The sequence below is a fragment of the Acomys minous genome (genome assembly GCF_964271855.1).
Source record: "Acomys minous genome assembly, contig: scaffold_52, whole genome shotgun sequence".
In the NCBI taxonomy this organism is placed as follows: domain Eukaryota; kingdom Metazoa; phylum Chordata; class Mammalia; order Rodentia; family Muridae; genus Acomys; species Acomys minous.
In genome coordinates, this window is record NW_028182157.1 from 298567 (window position 1) to 315000 (window position 16434).

The 16434-nt window shown below is 38.9% G+C and overlaps 2 protein-coding genes across 3 annotated transcripts in view; one reads left to right on the top strand and one right to left on the bottom strand.

Moving 5' to 3' along the window:
• LOC311591782 (uncharacterized protein) overlaps window positions 1–16434 on the bottom strand; it is a 165286-nt gene that overhangs the window by 14418 nt on the left and 134434 nt on the right. The window contains exon 3 of the mRNA XM_084803419.1: window positions 3737–3832. Coding sequence (XP_084659545.1) covers window positions 3737–3832 — 96 coding nt within the window. The remainder of the gene's footprint in view (window positions 1–3736; window positions 3833–16434) is intronic.
• LOC311591780 (uncharacterized protein) overlaps window positions 14467–16434 on the top strand; it is a 6996-nt gene continuing 5028 nt past the window's right edge. The window contains exons 1-3 of one of the 2 annotated variants that reach the window (XM_084803410.1): window positions 14467–14952; window positions 15596–15722; window positions 16207–16302. The gene's annotated coding sequence lies outside the window, so the exon portion shown is untranslated. The remainder of the gene's footprint in view (window positions 14953–15595; window positions 15723–16206; window positions 16303–16434) is intronic. The other variant, XM_084803411.1, reaches the window with a different exon arrangement.

Consider the following 16434-nt stretch of genomic DNA (forward strand, 5'->3'; position numbering starts at 1 on the left):
TGGCTAAGATCAAAAATTCAAGCGACACCACATGCTGGCGAGGATGTGGGGAGAGAGGAACACTCCTTCATTGCTGGTGGGAATGCAAACTAGTACAGCCACTTTGGAAATCCATCTGGTGCTATCTCAGAAAAATGGGAATAGGGCTTCCTCAAGACCCAGCTATTCCACTCCTTGGAATATACCCAGAAGATGCTCCAGCACACAGCAAGAAAATTTGCTCAACCATGTTCATAGCAGCCTTATTCATAATAGCCAGAACATGGAAACAGCCTAAGTGTCCCTCAATAGAAGAATGGATAAAGAAACTGTGGTACATATACACTATGGAATACTACTCAGCTATTAAAAACAAGGAATTCCTGAAATTTATGGATAAATGGATTGAGCTAGAAATGATCATAATGAGTGAGTTAACCCAGAAGCAGAAAAACTCAAATGGTATATACTCACTTACATCTGCATATTAGCCGAAGGGGCATGTCCCACGAAAGCCTTCACTTACCAGGAAACTGATACAGAGGAGAGGACATTCTAGTGGGACTCTAGATGAGAGAAGCATGGGAGAATGGCAAAGTAGAAGGATCCAGAGGGTCCTAGAAGCCTACAAGTAGAACATTATGATAGGCAGATTTGGGCACAGGGGTCCCGCTCAAACTAAGGCACCAGCCAAGGACAATACAGGTGGTAAACCTTAAACCCCTACCCAGATCTAGCCAATGGACAGAACACTCTCCACACTAAAGTGGAGAGTGGGATATTACTTTCTCACATACTCTGGTGCCTCACCTTTGACCATGTCCCCTGGAGTGGGAGACCTGGTGGCACTCAGAGGAAGGACAGCATGTTACCAAGAAGAGACTTGATACCCTATGAACATATACAGGGGGAGGTAATCCCCCTCAGGAACAGTCATAGGGGAGGGGAATAAGGGGAAAATGGGAGGGAGGGAAGAATGGGAGGATACAAGGGATGGGATAACCATTGAGATGTAACAAGAATAAATTAATAAAGGAGAAAAAAATGAAAAAAAAAACAAAAGGTAAAGCAGCTATTTATACCCAGGGCTCCTCCATATGCAAATTTATGAGCAGGACTCACTTTAAGACACCAAGAATGAGCCCGAGACCACAAGCTGGTGATCTTCCTGGCTTTCTCCCAAGCTAAACTCCCGACCCAGACCATTCAGATGTCAATCTTTACAATCTAGGAAGAAGCTCAGAATTGCAATTTCAAGGCAGAATTTATTTTAAATGTGTGTTTTTATATGTTTTATTTTGTTTTCCGTATCACTGGTATTTTTTAAATTTTAAATTCCTCCCTTACCCTAAAAGTTGTACATTGCTAATATTTATACCAAATAGTATCCCTTGTTTTGAAATTCTGTCTGTGTCTCTTTTTCTTATCATGATATTTATCTTTTTCAATTTTAGATGTTATGACTGTACTCGGACTACTATTCTTTTCATACTACCCTACAAATGTCTTCTATTAAGTGGTATTTTTGTTGTTGTTTAGCTGTCATTTGTTTATAGCACCTGCTTAACTCTGAACTATTTTATGTGATATCTTTGTTAGCCTTTGCCTAGTATATTAAGAAATGTTATTGTTTTTAAGAGATAACTATCTTCTCATAAACCACTGCATCTTATAGTTCTTATTAAAAGGTTCATTCATTCAAAAAAAAAGAACACACTACTAGCATAGTTTTAAATTTATATTTATGTACTGCCTTTATGTGTGGGAACAAACATGTGACCAAGGGATAGTTAGTAGAAGTTTACTTCTCCCATGTGCATCATGGAGATTGAATTCATGTCATAAGATTAAATTCCAAAAGCTGTAACTTTGAACCATTTCTCTAGTTCACACTAAAGATCTTTTCAATAACTTATGGAAATATATTACTATAGAAGCTTCCTTACACATTTGCATATGAAAATCCATTTAAGGGACTAAGAAAGACAATAAAATAACTCAAAGTAAAATGCCACTAATTACAGAAAATAGAATAAAAATATGAGCTAGAACATTTTGAGGTATTGGCTAAAGGACTTACGTTTCACTGAAATATCACAGGTAATTCCATATACATTTATTTCCTTTCTAAACCTGAGGAATTGAATCTATAGCTGAAGACACTTCATGCATATAGCAGCAAACATATTGAACTGGTGCTAAAGTGGATTTTTACCCCTACTGACTTGCACTCATAGTATTGGCAACTAGTACTTGTGTAATAGAAAGACAAAATTAAGTGAGAGTCACATAGAAATGAACTCTATGATGTTCAATGCTGACCTTCCTGCAAGATATGCTCACTGGTGTGAATAGTTCTGCAAATACGTTGTCAGTACTCAATACTTTTTGAATGACATTAAGGTGACTTTGTTACTTGTAACCCACATTTGATCTGTTTAGGAAGCCAATAATCTGAGAATAAAAAAGTCATGGGCTTGATATTAAAAGCTACTATTCTTATAAATGAAAATGCCAATGATATGCCTCCAAAATGCATATTCCCTTTCAATAGATTTGTGCATCACTCAACTTTCAATAGAGAAGCTTAATATGAAGGTCAACAACTTGACAAAATGCAGATACTGAGAGACTTTGGGGCACTTGGTCCTTTGTGGGTTATCTTTATCACACCCCTCCTGTCAAGGTTCAGGGACTTATATAGAAAATGAGGCAGAGGATTATAAAGGCCAGAGGTGTTGGGTGATTCTCAGTAAGTAGTACCTTATAGACAGACCAAGGCTACTTCCCATATTAACCCAATGACAACATGGACAAATTCAAGGCAGAAAATCCTCCTTTGAGAAGGGGAAAGAGGTACAAATTGTCAACCAAGCTGAGAACCCATTTGTAGTACTAGATATATGGAGAGGGGAAAATAGGGTTTATATATATATATATATATATATATATATATATATATATATAGATATATATATAGATATATATATAGATATAGATATAGATATATTAACCATATGTTATGCCACACCTTTGGAAGAAGTTACTAGCACAAAAGTAATTCCATGTTTAAATTAATTTTGGCTTCTATTCTTCTCTCTCTCTCTCTCTCTCTCTCTCTCTCTCTCTCTCTCTCTCTCTCACACACACACACACACACACACACACACACAAACACACACATACACACATATATATATATATATATATATATATATATATATATATATGTTACACACAGAGAGAGAAACACATACATATACACACACACACACACACACACACACACACACACAGAGAGAGAGAGAGAGAGAGAGAGAGAGAGAGAGAGAGAGAGAGAGAGAGAGAGATCATGATATTGAGTTAGTGAGGAAAGACTGGGTACTTTGGCTGATGTGAAAGAGAGAAAAACTAAGAGCAAAATATACAATATAAAATCCTTTTAAGGGAATAAGTAATTGAAACACCAAAATCTATCTATAATTCATCTGCAACAAAATATTTTCAGTAATTAGAACACAAAACAATCTACTAGTTTGTCAAATGTCTATAATATAATATACTTCATATCAACACTATTCAGGTAAAAAGTTAAAAAATCATATAAGATCCATGATGTACTGTACATTTCATATATTATTCTAAAAGAAATTCTTAGGCCTACTTTCTGATGAAGATTTTGTCTAAACACTCTTCAGGTCTAGATTGCTTCTAGGTTTAGAGTCTTCGCAGGCTGTGTCATTTTATTTCATCTTACCTGGTTCTCTTTCTTCTATCTCCTCTTTATCATCAATCCAGAGTTCTTTGTTTTGTTCAAGACATGTTAATACCTCTGCTTTTGAAACAGAAATGCCTGTGAATTCAAAGAGAAAAACAGATACACCATTCTATGTAGCTGTGCACTAGCATAGGATTGTACCAAATAGGGAAGATGGAAAAGAAGAAGGTATACATGAATGACTTACTAGTTCTCAATTCATTCAAGACATTTAGACTCTTCATAACTCAATAAATTTTAAAATTCTGTATTTAATCTTCTTTAAAACAACATTAGAAAATGAAATAACAAGTAAAATAATAGTGAAAACATGATAACGATGGGGTCAAACTGGATTAACATATAAGTGCTACTAGCTACCAGCAGAAAAGTTATGAACTATTATTAGATTAAATGTAAAAATAAGGTAAAGGGATGTAAGAAGTTAGCTATATATAAGACAGTAATCAATACCTATAAAAATTTCTGAGATAAACTAAGCAGTGAAAAATCAAGTCAAAATATTAGCTAGTAGAAGCTTTAGACATCCCTAAGATGAAGTAGAAAGCATGATATAAAAATATTCTCACCCACAGAAACCAGGTTGTTGTAGTTTTCCAGCATGACATCTCTGTACAAAGCCCTCTGATCAGAGTCCAGACATTTCCACTCCTCCTTGGAAAAGTTTATAGCCACATCCTTGAAAGTCAGTTGACCCTTAAAATAAAATTAACAGTATTTCCTCATGGCCATTGGATAAATTCTATGTTTGAAACAAGGAAAGATAAGTTAATTATAGAAATTGTTCTGTTATAAATAACTAATATGCTTTTTAAAACTAAATTATATTCTGAGAAAAAGACTTTTCTAACTTCTTTGCAATGATGCAATAGGCAAGCAGCACTGAACTTGTGGGTGAGGAGCCTTGTGGGGATCAAATGAAATGAGGGGTGCTACTAAAGTTTCAATCAATAGGAAGGATGAGAATTACCAAAAGAGGCCTTCAGATGAAATATTCATAAAATATTGGCTTTTATTCACTGTTAAATAATGACTCATCTCTCTCTGTGAAAATTGAGTGCCTGTATTTATCTTTGATATGAGAAAATTTGTGATATTTACAGATTATATTTTTATTTCATAGAAGTTGTCCTGAAAAAAAAAAGGTTTGCAAATAAGTTGCCTTAAGCACACTGGTGACATAAGTTTTAAAGAGTTAATAATGAGAATCAAATAAGAAAAATATATCTGAAAATTAGAGTCAGGACAGTGAAAGTTCAGAAGTCCTGACAATGAAGTAATTTTGTAAGGACAGTCAACCTGTCCCATACTCACAGATACTTTTACCTGTGAAGAAGCCATCTCTTCTTTCCCCTTCAGAATGGAATGTCCCATGAATGTTTACATTGAAATTTCTCCTTCCAGAATCCACTCTGTGTTTAAATGCGGCATATTTTCCCTGTCCCTGGTAAAGTGGAAGGGTGGAAAGCAGGAATCAAAACTGACCACAATCCGTGCTTCTTACCAGTGAAGAGATGCAGAAACAATGACCTCCTACAGGCTGAAAAACATATTCCTATCCTGAATTTAGGTGTTCTGTTTTCCCAGCATATTATGTTTTTCTCTACAAACCCAGTTGAGTTGCTGCAGTAACCTGCCTATACCTAACAGAGGCAGATTGGAATTTCAAAGGAAGGATAAATGCAACTGCCGTTTAAAATTCCTCTTCACACTTTCATCTCTTTGTCTTTGCCTGAGATAGCTCATTAAAAAAAAATTAGCACATATGTTTGCAATCATGGCCAGGATCTGTGAGGTAACCCACACCTGAAAGTATTTCTTGTCCTGGGTAAGCAATATATTTGCCTAGAGCCAAGAGGAAAGAAGCCAATCACTGCCTGAATCACTATTTTCTCCACTGAGATTTTACTTTTGGCTTCCATGTCCCAGTCTAAAATACTACGATTTTGTTGCTTTGAAGAAAGCCCCATGGTTATATTATCTCGCAATTCCCCTTTAATACTGACGTTGCTTTTTTGTTCCATCATCGAAACACTAACTACTGATAACTAAATAAGTTACCTCTGCACCATTTCTAGTACATTTGGCTGTTAATGAAGACGGTTGGTCTTTATGCTCTTGTAACATATTCCTCCTTGACACTTTTATGTTAAACTGAGATTTCAAATACAATTATATCATTATATCATAGGCAACTTCACAAACCAAAATTTCATCATTCAATCTTTAAAAAGAAAATGCTGCATAACACAGACAGAATCACTTTGGTCTATTGCAAATTTTACCCATACTGTCTTTCATTAATTTCCAAAGGAACAACTAATAAGAACTTAAATTGTGCCTCTATGTTTGGTGGGAATGTTTCATACATTTTCTATTTCCTCATTTTCTCTTTCATTTGCGCAATGCTTTACATATTAAGGACATATTCCATGGATGTAAGGATTCATAAAAATCATAAACTCTTACAGTCAGAAAAAACAAAGAGGATCCTTTCTTGAATTTAGGTGTTGTATCTTCCAAGCAGATTATATATTTCTCTACAGACACACTAGTTTGGCTGCAGTGACTTACTATATACCTAACAGAGTCAAATTGGCATTTTAAATGAAGGAAGAAGACAGCTGTCTGTTAAATGATTTCACTATTTTCTATTTTCCTTTGCCAAACATAGTTCATTGAAACCTGTATTTGTAATCGTTGCCAGAATGTGGAAGGCAATCCCCACCTGAAAATATTTATTATCCTGGGTAAGCAATCTAGTTGCTAGGAGCCAAGAAAAAACACACAAATCAATTTCTGCTTCACCATTGTCTCTACTGAGATATTACTTTTGGTTTCCATGTCCCATTCTAAAATATTGTGATTGCATAGCATGATCCTGCAAAAACAAGAAAACAACACACACACACACACACACACACACACACACACACACACACACACACAGAGGTACCTCTGCTCAAAAGCACACATAGGTACACACAGAGCATGTTGTCCTCATGAATACTTTTGGGCCATGTCAGACACTATAGAGTCCCAGAGTGAAAAGCATTCTGAACTTTTCTTTATCTCTAAGAGAGAAGGAATTGAGCTTCTCTGTAAGAAAGGATTCATCTGCCTGTGTTACTACTCACGTTGGAATTCTAAGGCAGTCTACCTCTTATTCATGACATGATCACCCTCTGGTAACCTCAGCTGGTCATGAGCTAGACACCTTTTCACCACACACCCATAGCTGTGGTCAGAACAACACATTGTTCTTGTAATTTTCTGGCTCCTTCATACATTAGTTATTTCATCTGTATATACCTAATATGTTTTCAATTAACACAGAACTCTGTGAGCTGCATTCGTATCTCAAGGGTACTAGTCAAACCCAGTAATCCTCACATGGTGCTACAATCTGCCAAACAGACTGGAACAGACATATTCATAGTGGTTTCTGGATAAGTGTAATAACCACAGACAAATAGGCCCAGAGACACCATCAATGGCTAGAAACAGGTCCAAAAAAGCCAGTGTTTCAAGATGAGTCTCTGGTCCATCATGGATCAGAGCTCAGTGACCCCCTAAGTGTCATATTTTAGTTCATAATCTCTAAAGACAGAGACCACCTCTTACTCAAATACACCATGGGAAATGCAGGTGTTTTTACTAACTGTCATTTTTCTCCTCATCTCTGTTAAGTTGAGACCACAGCTCTAGACTTGGATGCTAGTTGAAGATGCTGGAGGAGACAGTGGCCTGAGTCCCATTCCTCACGAGCTGCCTTGATCCTTCTACTCAATTAGAAATTATGGGTATCAAGAAGAGGCACTCTGGGCCCAAATGCCTATGGCCTACAGGCTAAACTGGCAGACCTAGAAATTCTCACCTCCTGGGCCTAAGAACTAGAGGCCTATTGCTTCAGCTATAAAAGCCAACAGCTCTCCATTGTCAGATTGGAGGCTATTTCTCTAGGTTTTAACCAACAGAAGCCTGGTATTTGGCAGCTATTGTAATCCACATGTCCCATCCATCAACATTGATTGCAGTAGCAGCAGATAGCATTTATTAGTAGTGCACCTCCCAGATAGGCCTCAGTTTCAAGGACTCTTGGGTTCTTGGTAACTAGTTTTACAGCTCTTGTGCCATGATTTACAATGGGGAGAGGTCACTGCAAGTGTTCACTGGGATTTCTGAAACAAGCTGTTGGGTCAGCCATTGTTTGGTGGACACGAACCTTAGGAACCAGAACTGTGCTTTGGCAGAATGCTCCTGGGGTCAAAGTGTAGCTTGCCTGAGGCTTGTGTGTATTGTGTAAGGCTGTAAACTTGTCTTTTTGAGGGGTGGGGATGGACTGAGACAGAGTTTCACTGTATAATCCTGGCTAGACTTGGAATTCACATTGTAGAGCAGGCTTCCCTTAAAGTCAGAGACCCCTTTGGCATCTGACTACAGGGTGCTGGGATTATGTGAGTTTGTGCCACCTGTCCTTAGTCAGCTAGTTTGTCTTAGAAAGGCAGTCTGGCATGATAGGCCCTATCCCTGCCTTATACCCTCCTTCTCCCCACATACCCCACTCCTCCTATACCCCTATCCCTGCCCTATCCCCTCTCTGTGCCTACTCTCCCCGCCTTCTCTCCACCCTATTCCCACCTTATACCCTCCTTCTCTCTGCCCTATCCCTGCCCTCAACCCGCTGTATCCCCAACTTCTCTGCACACTATCTCCGCCCTATCCCCGCCCTATACATTCCTTCTCCACACCCTCTGTCTGCTCTATACCCTCCTTCTCTCCACCTTCTCTCCGCACTATTCCCTCCCTCTGCCTGTCCTATTCCCTCCGTCTGCCCACAATATCACCTCACTCTGCCCTCCTTTTCTCTGCCATATCCTGACCTTGTCCCCACCTTCTCCTTTCCCTCTCCCATCCCTCTGCCCGCCCTATCCCTGCCTTCTCTGTGATCTATTCCTGTCTTATCCCTGCCCTATACATTCCTTCTCCCTGCCCTCTGTCTGCCCTATAACCTCCTTCTCTCTGCCTTCTCCCCGCCCTATTCCCCCCCTCTACCCAGCCTATCCTCTCCCTCTGCCCGCCTTTTCTCTGCCTTTGCCCACCTTAACCCCTCCCAGTGAATGGCTTCTTCCCACATTCGCCCCGCCTTCTCCACTTCCTACCCCTCCCTCTGCCCACCTTCTCTCTGCCCTCTCCCTGCACTATACCCTCCTCCTGCTCCCCTTTTCTCCATCTTATTCCTGCCTTACATCCTCCTTCTCCCCACCTACTCCCCTCCTTCTCCTATACCCCCCAATCCCCACCCTAACCCCTCATTGTGCCTGCCCTCTCCCAACTTCTCTATGCCCTATACCCTCCCTGTGCCTGCCTTCTCCCCATCTTCTCTCTGCCCTCTCCCCACCTTATCCCTTCCCTCTGCCCGCCTTTTGTCTACCCGATCCCAACCTTATACCCTCCTTCTCCTGCCTCCTCCCCTCCTACTATACCCCCTATCCTGACCCTATATCTTCCTGGTGTCCACTTTCTCCCCACCCTATCCCATCCTTATTCCCACTTTAACCCCTCCCTGTGTTGGTCAGTGTTGAAATATGTCCTTAATCCCAGCACTTGTGAGGCAGATACAAGCAGACCTTTATGAGCTTGAGGACAGACTAGTCTACAAAGTGAGTTCCAGGACAGTTAGCACTAAAAAGAGAAACCCAATCTCGATAAACCAAAATAGAGAGAAAGGGAGTGATGGAAAATTTACTTACAGTAAAGGTCTATCGCTTCCATTAGTGATGTTTAGATGTATTTATTTGTGTATTTTGATTTAACCACATACACTAAAGAGATGGTTTATTTAACATCCCCATGGTAATTCCTAAGATATTTTTAGACAGAAGAAAAAGGTGCACAGGGTCTGGGCAAAGACCAGGTAGGGTGATGAAGCTGGAAGTCCTAGACTTATTGTATTTAAAATGAAGTCAAAGGCAAGTTCCTCAAGTGTCTGGGCTTAAATCCATGTCCTGAGGAAGGTTCTGGAGAATTTTCAGAAACAAAAGGATAGTCCTAGCTGTTCTTGTGACTGGGTATGAGTAAGGGACTCTTTCATTTCTAAACATTCTTTCACACAGAGAGCTGACCACAGCTCCTTCCGAGAAGATGCAAATGTGAGGAAAGTTACTGGACCTCCCCAGAGAAGACCACTGAACAAGAGAGACAACACTTTAAATATGTTTGCCCTAGCAGCAGAAGGTAGGCAATACCAGCATTCATGCAACACACTGTCTATGAATGAGACAGCAAAAATCTGTGCTGTCAAAAAAAAGGAAAACAGAGTCCAAAGCATGACCAATCTCCTGCCAGTTTTGCATTCAATACTATTTTCATGTTGGTATCTCCTCCAAGGTGACATCAAAGGGTCTACTTAGCTGCGAAAAGATTGGAGGGACTTGAGTTCTAAAAGCAGCTGCCTATTCCCAAGGCTATTTCAAGTTCCCCATGTTTCCTTCTCTGGTGGTACTAGGGAAGATCATGCCAATGAGATTCTATGGTTTAAGGGTGGTCTTCAATCTGCTATTTAGTTTAGTGCTTTTCGGAGCCTTTCTTGAGAATGGAAACTTAAAAATTTTAGGGCTACATAACAGCTGTGGAGGAGGTGTGTCCTGGAGATGGTCAGTTACTGGGAGGCTCCAAGAGTGGGACCTTCTTAGAATAGTATCAGCCAGCTGGGACAAGCAGTCCCCAGTAAAATCAAACTTCTGTGTTCCTGTGCCTACTTCCACAGCTTCCTGTAGATTTCCTGCTGAGAGGAATAGTGGAGGTGATGAGTATGTTCTTCTGAACAGAGCAAAAGATAATGGTATTAGTGATGGCCTGGGAGGCTTGTGACGGAGCAGGCAGAAACCATCATTATTCTGCTGCACAAATGCCTGAAGGCCTGAAGAGGGCACCATTATTGGTGTTTGTGAGCCATCAGGCTTAGCCCACATGGACTACATAGAGATCCAGTCCAACTTTCCCAGTTCCCTTTCAACATGCTATTTCAGATTCTGCCTAAGAGAATCTGGATTCCTATTCCCAGTAGTTAGGGACAGGTAGAGCTAGACCTTGTCCTTTTGCCCAGGAGACTAGGGCAGCTCCATAGGATCTTTGCGTCAAGGCAGAATGTCTATAGCTGTCTTATGGTGCCATTATTCATTAACCAGTGCATTTATGTCTCTTTGGTAACTACTGGTAGATCTGGCTCTGCTTCTGCTGCACCTAGTTTGAAAGCCTTATCTTGCTCCGCGTCTGGGAAACATTTAGCAAGTGAGCAGTTTCCATGTCTTCTTTCCCTCCTCCTTACTCACTGTTTTATTGATAGAGTGCTTTAGGGATTCATTCTACAGATAAAGGCCAGATATGGCCACTCATTTCACCCTATGGTGCAGTAAAAGCATAGGCTAGGGCTGGACACTCACTATATCCTAATGTGCATTCACTGGATAGGAAAGGAACAGCTGGTCCTGTGCTAGCCTCAGCATTTCACAGCCGTTATGGGTCGAGGGTGCTTAATTGGAGTAACGACCTGGGTAGCCAGCTGATAGGTCGTCTGTGGAACACCTTAGCTTCAGTAAATCCAAATTTGATAGTAACAAGATTTGGCAGGTGCATGAGTGCTCAGCTCATCCCTAAAACTGCACTAATAATTTTCCTGGCTCCTGTTGGGAATTTGAAATTCAATTACACACATGGGTCTTTGAATCAGGGCCCTTAGTTTCAGTTCATTCGGATACTCCCTCCATCACAGCACTAGGAGTTTATGAGCCAGTGATTTTCACAGAGATGGGGGACAGAGCAGGGGAATCCCTTTTGGTTCTACCCTATTGAAATCACACAAGAGGTCTTCACGGAGTGCCTGTACTCATACAATAAAGTAAATGTTCAGGCCATGTTGGTTTAGCATTTGTTTTAGCCAATCCAGACTACATATTATAACACCACAGAGCAAACAGCTAAAACATTAGGTAGTGTTGTCTCAGGTCTCTGTGGGTTGGGAAGGTAGATGAGAGAGAACAAAGACAGAGACAGAGAGAGAGAGAGAGAAGAAAGAGTAATTGGGGAAACAGAGAACTGGATGGAGACAGCATCAAGAACAGAGAGAGACACAAAGAGACATACACATTCCTCAAGACCCAGCTGTTCAACTCATTGGAATATTCCCAGAAAATGGTTCATCAAACAAGGATATATGGTCAACCAAGTTCATAACAGCCTTACTCTTAATAGCCAGAACCTGGAAAAAGCCTAAATATCCCTCAGTTGAAGAACAGATAAAGAAACTGTGGTGCATTTACACTATGGAATACTACTCAGCTATTATAAACAATGAAATCCTGAAATTTGTGGACAAATGGATGGGACTAGAAATGGTCATAATGAGTTAACACAGAAGCAGAAGACTCACATGTATATGCTCACTGATAATTGGGCAGTACCCCAAAAGTCATGTCCCACAAAAGTCTTCACTTTCAAAAAGATTGGGATAGATGTGACAACATCCTTCTGAGACTTTAGGTAAGAGATATATAGGAGATGGGGAAATAGAAAGACCCAGTGTGTCCTAGAAACCTACAAGAAGAACATCGCAATGAGTGGATTGGGGCCCAGGGGCAGGGGTCTGCTCAAACTATTGCTTTACTAAGGACAAAACAAGTAGTAAACATCAAACCCCTACTCTGATCTACCCTATGGACAAGACATGCTCCACAGTTATGTGGAAAGTGGGGACTGACTCTGATATGAACTCTTCTGTTCCATATATGACCACATCCCCTTGGTAAGGAGGCATAAAAACAATCAAAGAAAGAATAATCAGGCTACCAGGATGAGACTTTATAGCCTATGCGCATATAGTGAGGAAGAAGGTCACCTTTGATCTTATACCTATAGGAGGGGAATAAGGTGAAAACGGGAAGGAGGGCGGAATGGGAATATAAAAGTGATGGGATAAAAATTGAGTTGTAATCTGAATAAATTAAAAAAACACAAGGAAATCCAACATGGAGATGAATCCTTTCATCCAGAGGAGCTACAGTCTTTCTCCCTGGCTCTTAGCAATGGATAAATTTCTTAATTCTTTTCAGTTATTGGAGAACATAATGCCTGCTGTGTCCATAATATATTCATGAAATAAGGAGTAGTGTGTTTGTGTGTGTGTGTGTGTGTGTGTGTGTGTGTGTGTGTGTGTATGTGTGTGTGTGTGTTTATGTGTGGTGTGTGTGGTGTTTGTTTTGTTACAGGATCTTTCTATTTATCCTGGTGTGGAAGAATGCCTTGAGTGGGTATTATAGCTGCCAGTAAAATGCTGTTTGGCCAATAAACTTGGTAGAAGGACAGAAAATGGAAGGGAGTGATTTCTGGGTGATAAGCATGAGGAGGATGGTGGCAAAAAAGAGCCTGAGGGAAAATAATCTACCCGAGAGCCATGACACTTTCAAGTTACTGGTTTATGTTTTGGTTTTAAGGTTATTAAGATAGGGTTGCTCACATTTTGCCCAGCCTAGTTCTTGCAGATTGAAAAGAAACCATACTATCTGTGCTGTCCCTTGGGAACTAGCTGGTTAAAGAAAACTAGTGGCTTAATAATTTACTGTGTTAACTAAGGTAGGAAGAATAAAAGGTACATCAACAGCCTGGAGCTTGCTTTCTAGATTTGTCTTGTCTCAAAATCAAGGAAATTTTCCTTCCTCTGCCTCCCAAGAGCCAGAATTAATGATTGTGTCACCACATGCAGCCTCAAAGGTGAGTATATTGGAGGCAACTGCATACAAAGATGACACCCAATTATTAAACCCATGATTTTATCTTTCAAAATGGCTGCCTAACAAATCTTATATCATTAAGAAATAATATATTATATTATTCTATAACTGTAAGCCTGTTTTACAGTATATTTTTAATTGCCTTTATTGTGCAATAAGTCTAGATAATCTTAGATGCAGTATGTTTTTTCCTAAGACAAGGCAAATTTCTATGTAGGTGGTATTAATTTAACCATATATAATACAGTTTGAAAACTTTCTGTGAGTTACACAGAAATTTCTGAAATTTATGAATCCTTACATCCATGGAATATGGCCTTTATATGTAATTTTTTTGGCCAGAATTAAAAAGGAAAATAGGAAATGTAAGAAAACTTCCGACCAAACATTGAGGCACTCTTTAAGTTCTTATTAGTTGTTCCATTGGAGACTAATGATAAAGAGTAAGGGTAAAATTTGCAATACATTAAAATGATTCTCCCTGTGTTATACAGCATTTTCTTTTTAGAAATTGAATGATACAATTTTGGTTTGTAAAGTTGCCTATGATATAATTGTATTTGAAACCTCAGTTTAGCATAAAAGTATCAAGAAGGAACATATTACAAGAACATAAAGACAAGCTGCCTTCAGTAACAGCCAAATGTAATAGAAATGGTGCAGAGGTAACTTATATAGGTATCAGCAGTTAGTGTTTTGCTGATGAAACAAAAAAGTAATGTCAGTATAAAAGGGAAATTGTGAGATAATATAACCATGGGGCTTTCTTCAAAGCAACAAAATCATGGTATATTTAGATGGGGACATGGAAGCCAAAAGTAATATGTCAGTGGAGACAATAGTGAATTAGGCAGTGATTGGCTTGTTTCCTCTTGGATCTAGGCAACTACGTTGCTTACCCAGGACAAGAAATGCTTTCAGGTGGAGGTTACTTCACAGATTCTGGCCATGATTGAAAACATACGTGCCAATTTTGTTTTAATGAGCTATCTCTGACAAAGAAAAAGAGAGGAAATTGTGAAGAGGAATTTTAACTGACAGCTGTGTTTATACTTCCTTTAAAATTCCAATCTGCCTCTGTTAGGTATATAGCCAGTTACTGCAGCAACTCAATTGGGTTTGTAGAGAAACACATAATATGCTGGGAAAACAGAACACCTAAATTCAGGAAAGGAAAATCTTTTGTTTTTTCAGCTGTAGGAGGTCATAGTTTCAGTATCACTTCACTGGCAAGAAGCAGGGATATTTGTCAGTTTTGATTCCTGATTTACACTCTTCCATTTCACCAAGGACATGGAAAATCTTCTGCATTTAAACAGAGAGTGGAATCTAGAACGTGAAATTTCAATGTAAAATTTCCTGGGAAATTCCATTCTGAAGAGGAAAGAAGAGATGTCTTCTTCACAGGTAAATGAATGTGTGTGTGTGTGGGGGACAAGTTGATTGTCTTTACAAAAATTCTTCATTATCAGAACTTCTGAACCTTCACGATGCTGACTAATTTTCATAAGTACTTTTATCATTTGATTCTCATTATCTCTTTAAAACGTTTGTCATCTGTTGGCTTAAGGCAGCTTATTTGCAAGTCTTTTTTTCAGAACAACTTCTACAAAACAAAAATGAAATCTGTAAAAATTATAAATTTTCTCATATCAAAGATAGATATAGGCACTCTATATTTGCAGAGATTGAGATGGGTCATTATTTAACGGGGAATAGAAGCCAATATAATATGAATATTTCATCTGAGGGCCTCTTTTGGTAGTTCTCATCCTTCCTATTGATTGCAACTTTAATAGCATCCCTCATGGTGTGGTGATCATGTCATTTGATCCCCCAAAAAGGTCCCCCCACACAAGGTCAGTGCTGCTAGCCTATTGCCTCATTGCAGAGAAGTCAGAAAAGTATTTTTCTCAGAATATAAGTTAGTTTTAAAATGCATATTAGTTTTTTATAACAGACCAAGTTCTTTAGTTAACTAATCTTTCCTTGTGTCAAACATAGAATTTATACAATGGCCATGATGGGATATTGCTAATTTTATTTTCAGGGTCTACTGACTTTCAAGGATGTGGCTATAAACTTTTCCAAGGAAGAGTGGGAATGTCTGGACTCTGCTCAGAGGGCTTTGTACAGAAATGTCATGCTGGAGAACTACAACAACCTGGTTTCTGTGGGTGAGAATATTTTTATTCCATGCTTGCTACTTTGCCTTAGGGATATCTAAAGCTTCTACTAGCTAATATTTTGACTTTACTTCCACTGCTGAGTTTATCACTTAGTTTATCTCATAAGTTTTTATAGGTATTGATTACTGTCTTTTATATAGATAACTTCTTACATCCCTTTACCTTGTTTTTACATTTAACAGAATAATAATTAAATGTTTCATAACTTTTGTGCTGGTAGCCAGTAGCATTTATATGTGAATCCATTTTGAATCCCAACGTTATGCTTTTACTATTATTTTACTTAAGTTTAATTAAGAAAATTAAATACAGAATTTGAAAATCTATTGACTTATGAAGAGTCTAAAACGTCTTGGAAGGAATTGAGAACTAGTAAGTCATTCATATATACTTTCTTCCCTATTTGGTACAATCCTGTGCTAGTACACAGCTACATAGAATGGTGTGTCTGTATTTCTTTTTGAATTCACAGGCATTTCTGTTTCAAAAGCAGAGGTATTAACATGTCTTGGACAAACCAAAATACCCTGGATTGATGATAAAGAGAAGATTAAAGAAAAAGAATCAGGTAAGGTGAAATAAAATGACACAGCATGTGATGACTCTAATCCAAGGAGCAATCTAGACCTGAAGAGTATTTAGCAAACAGATTCAGCAGAAAGTAGGCCTAAGAATTTCTTTTAGAACAAAGTACAAAATG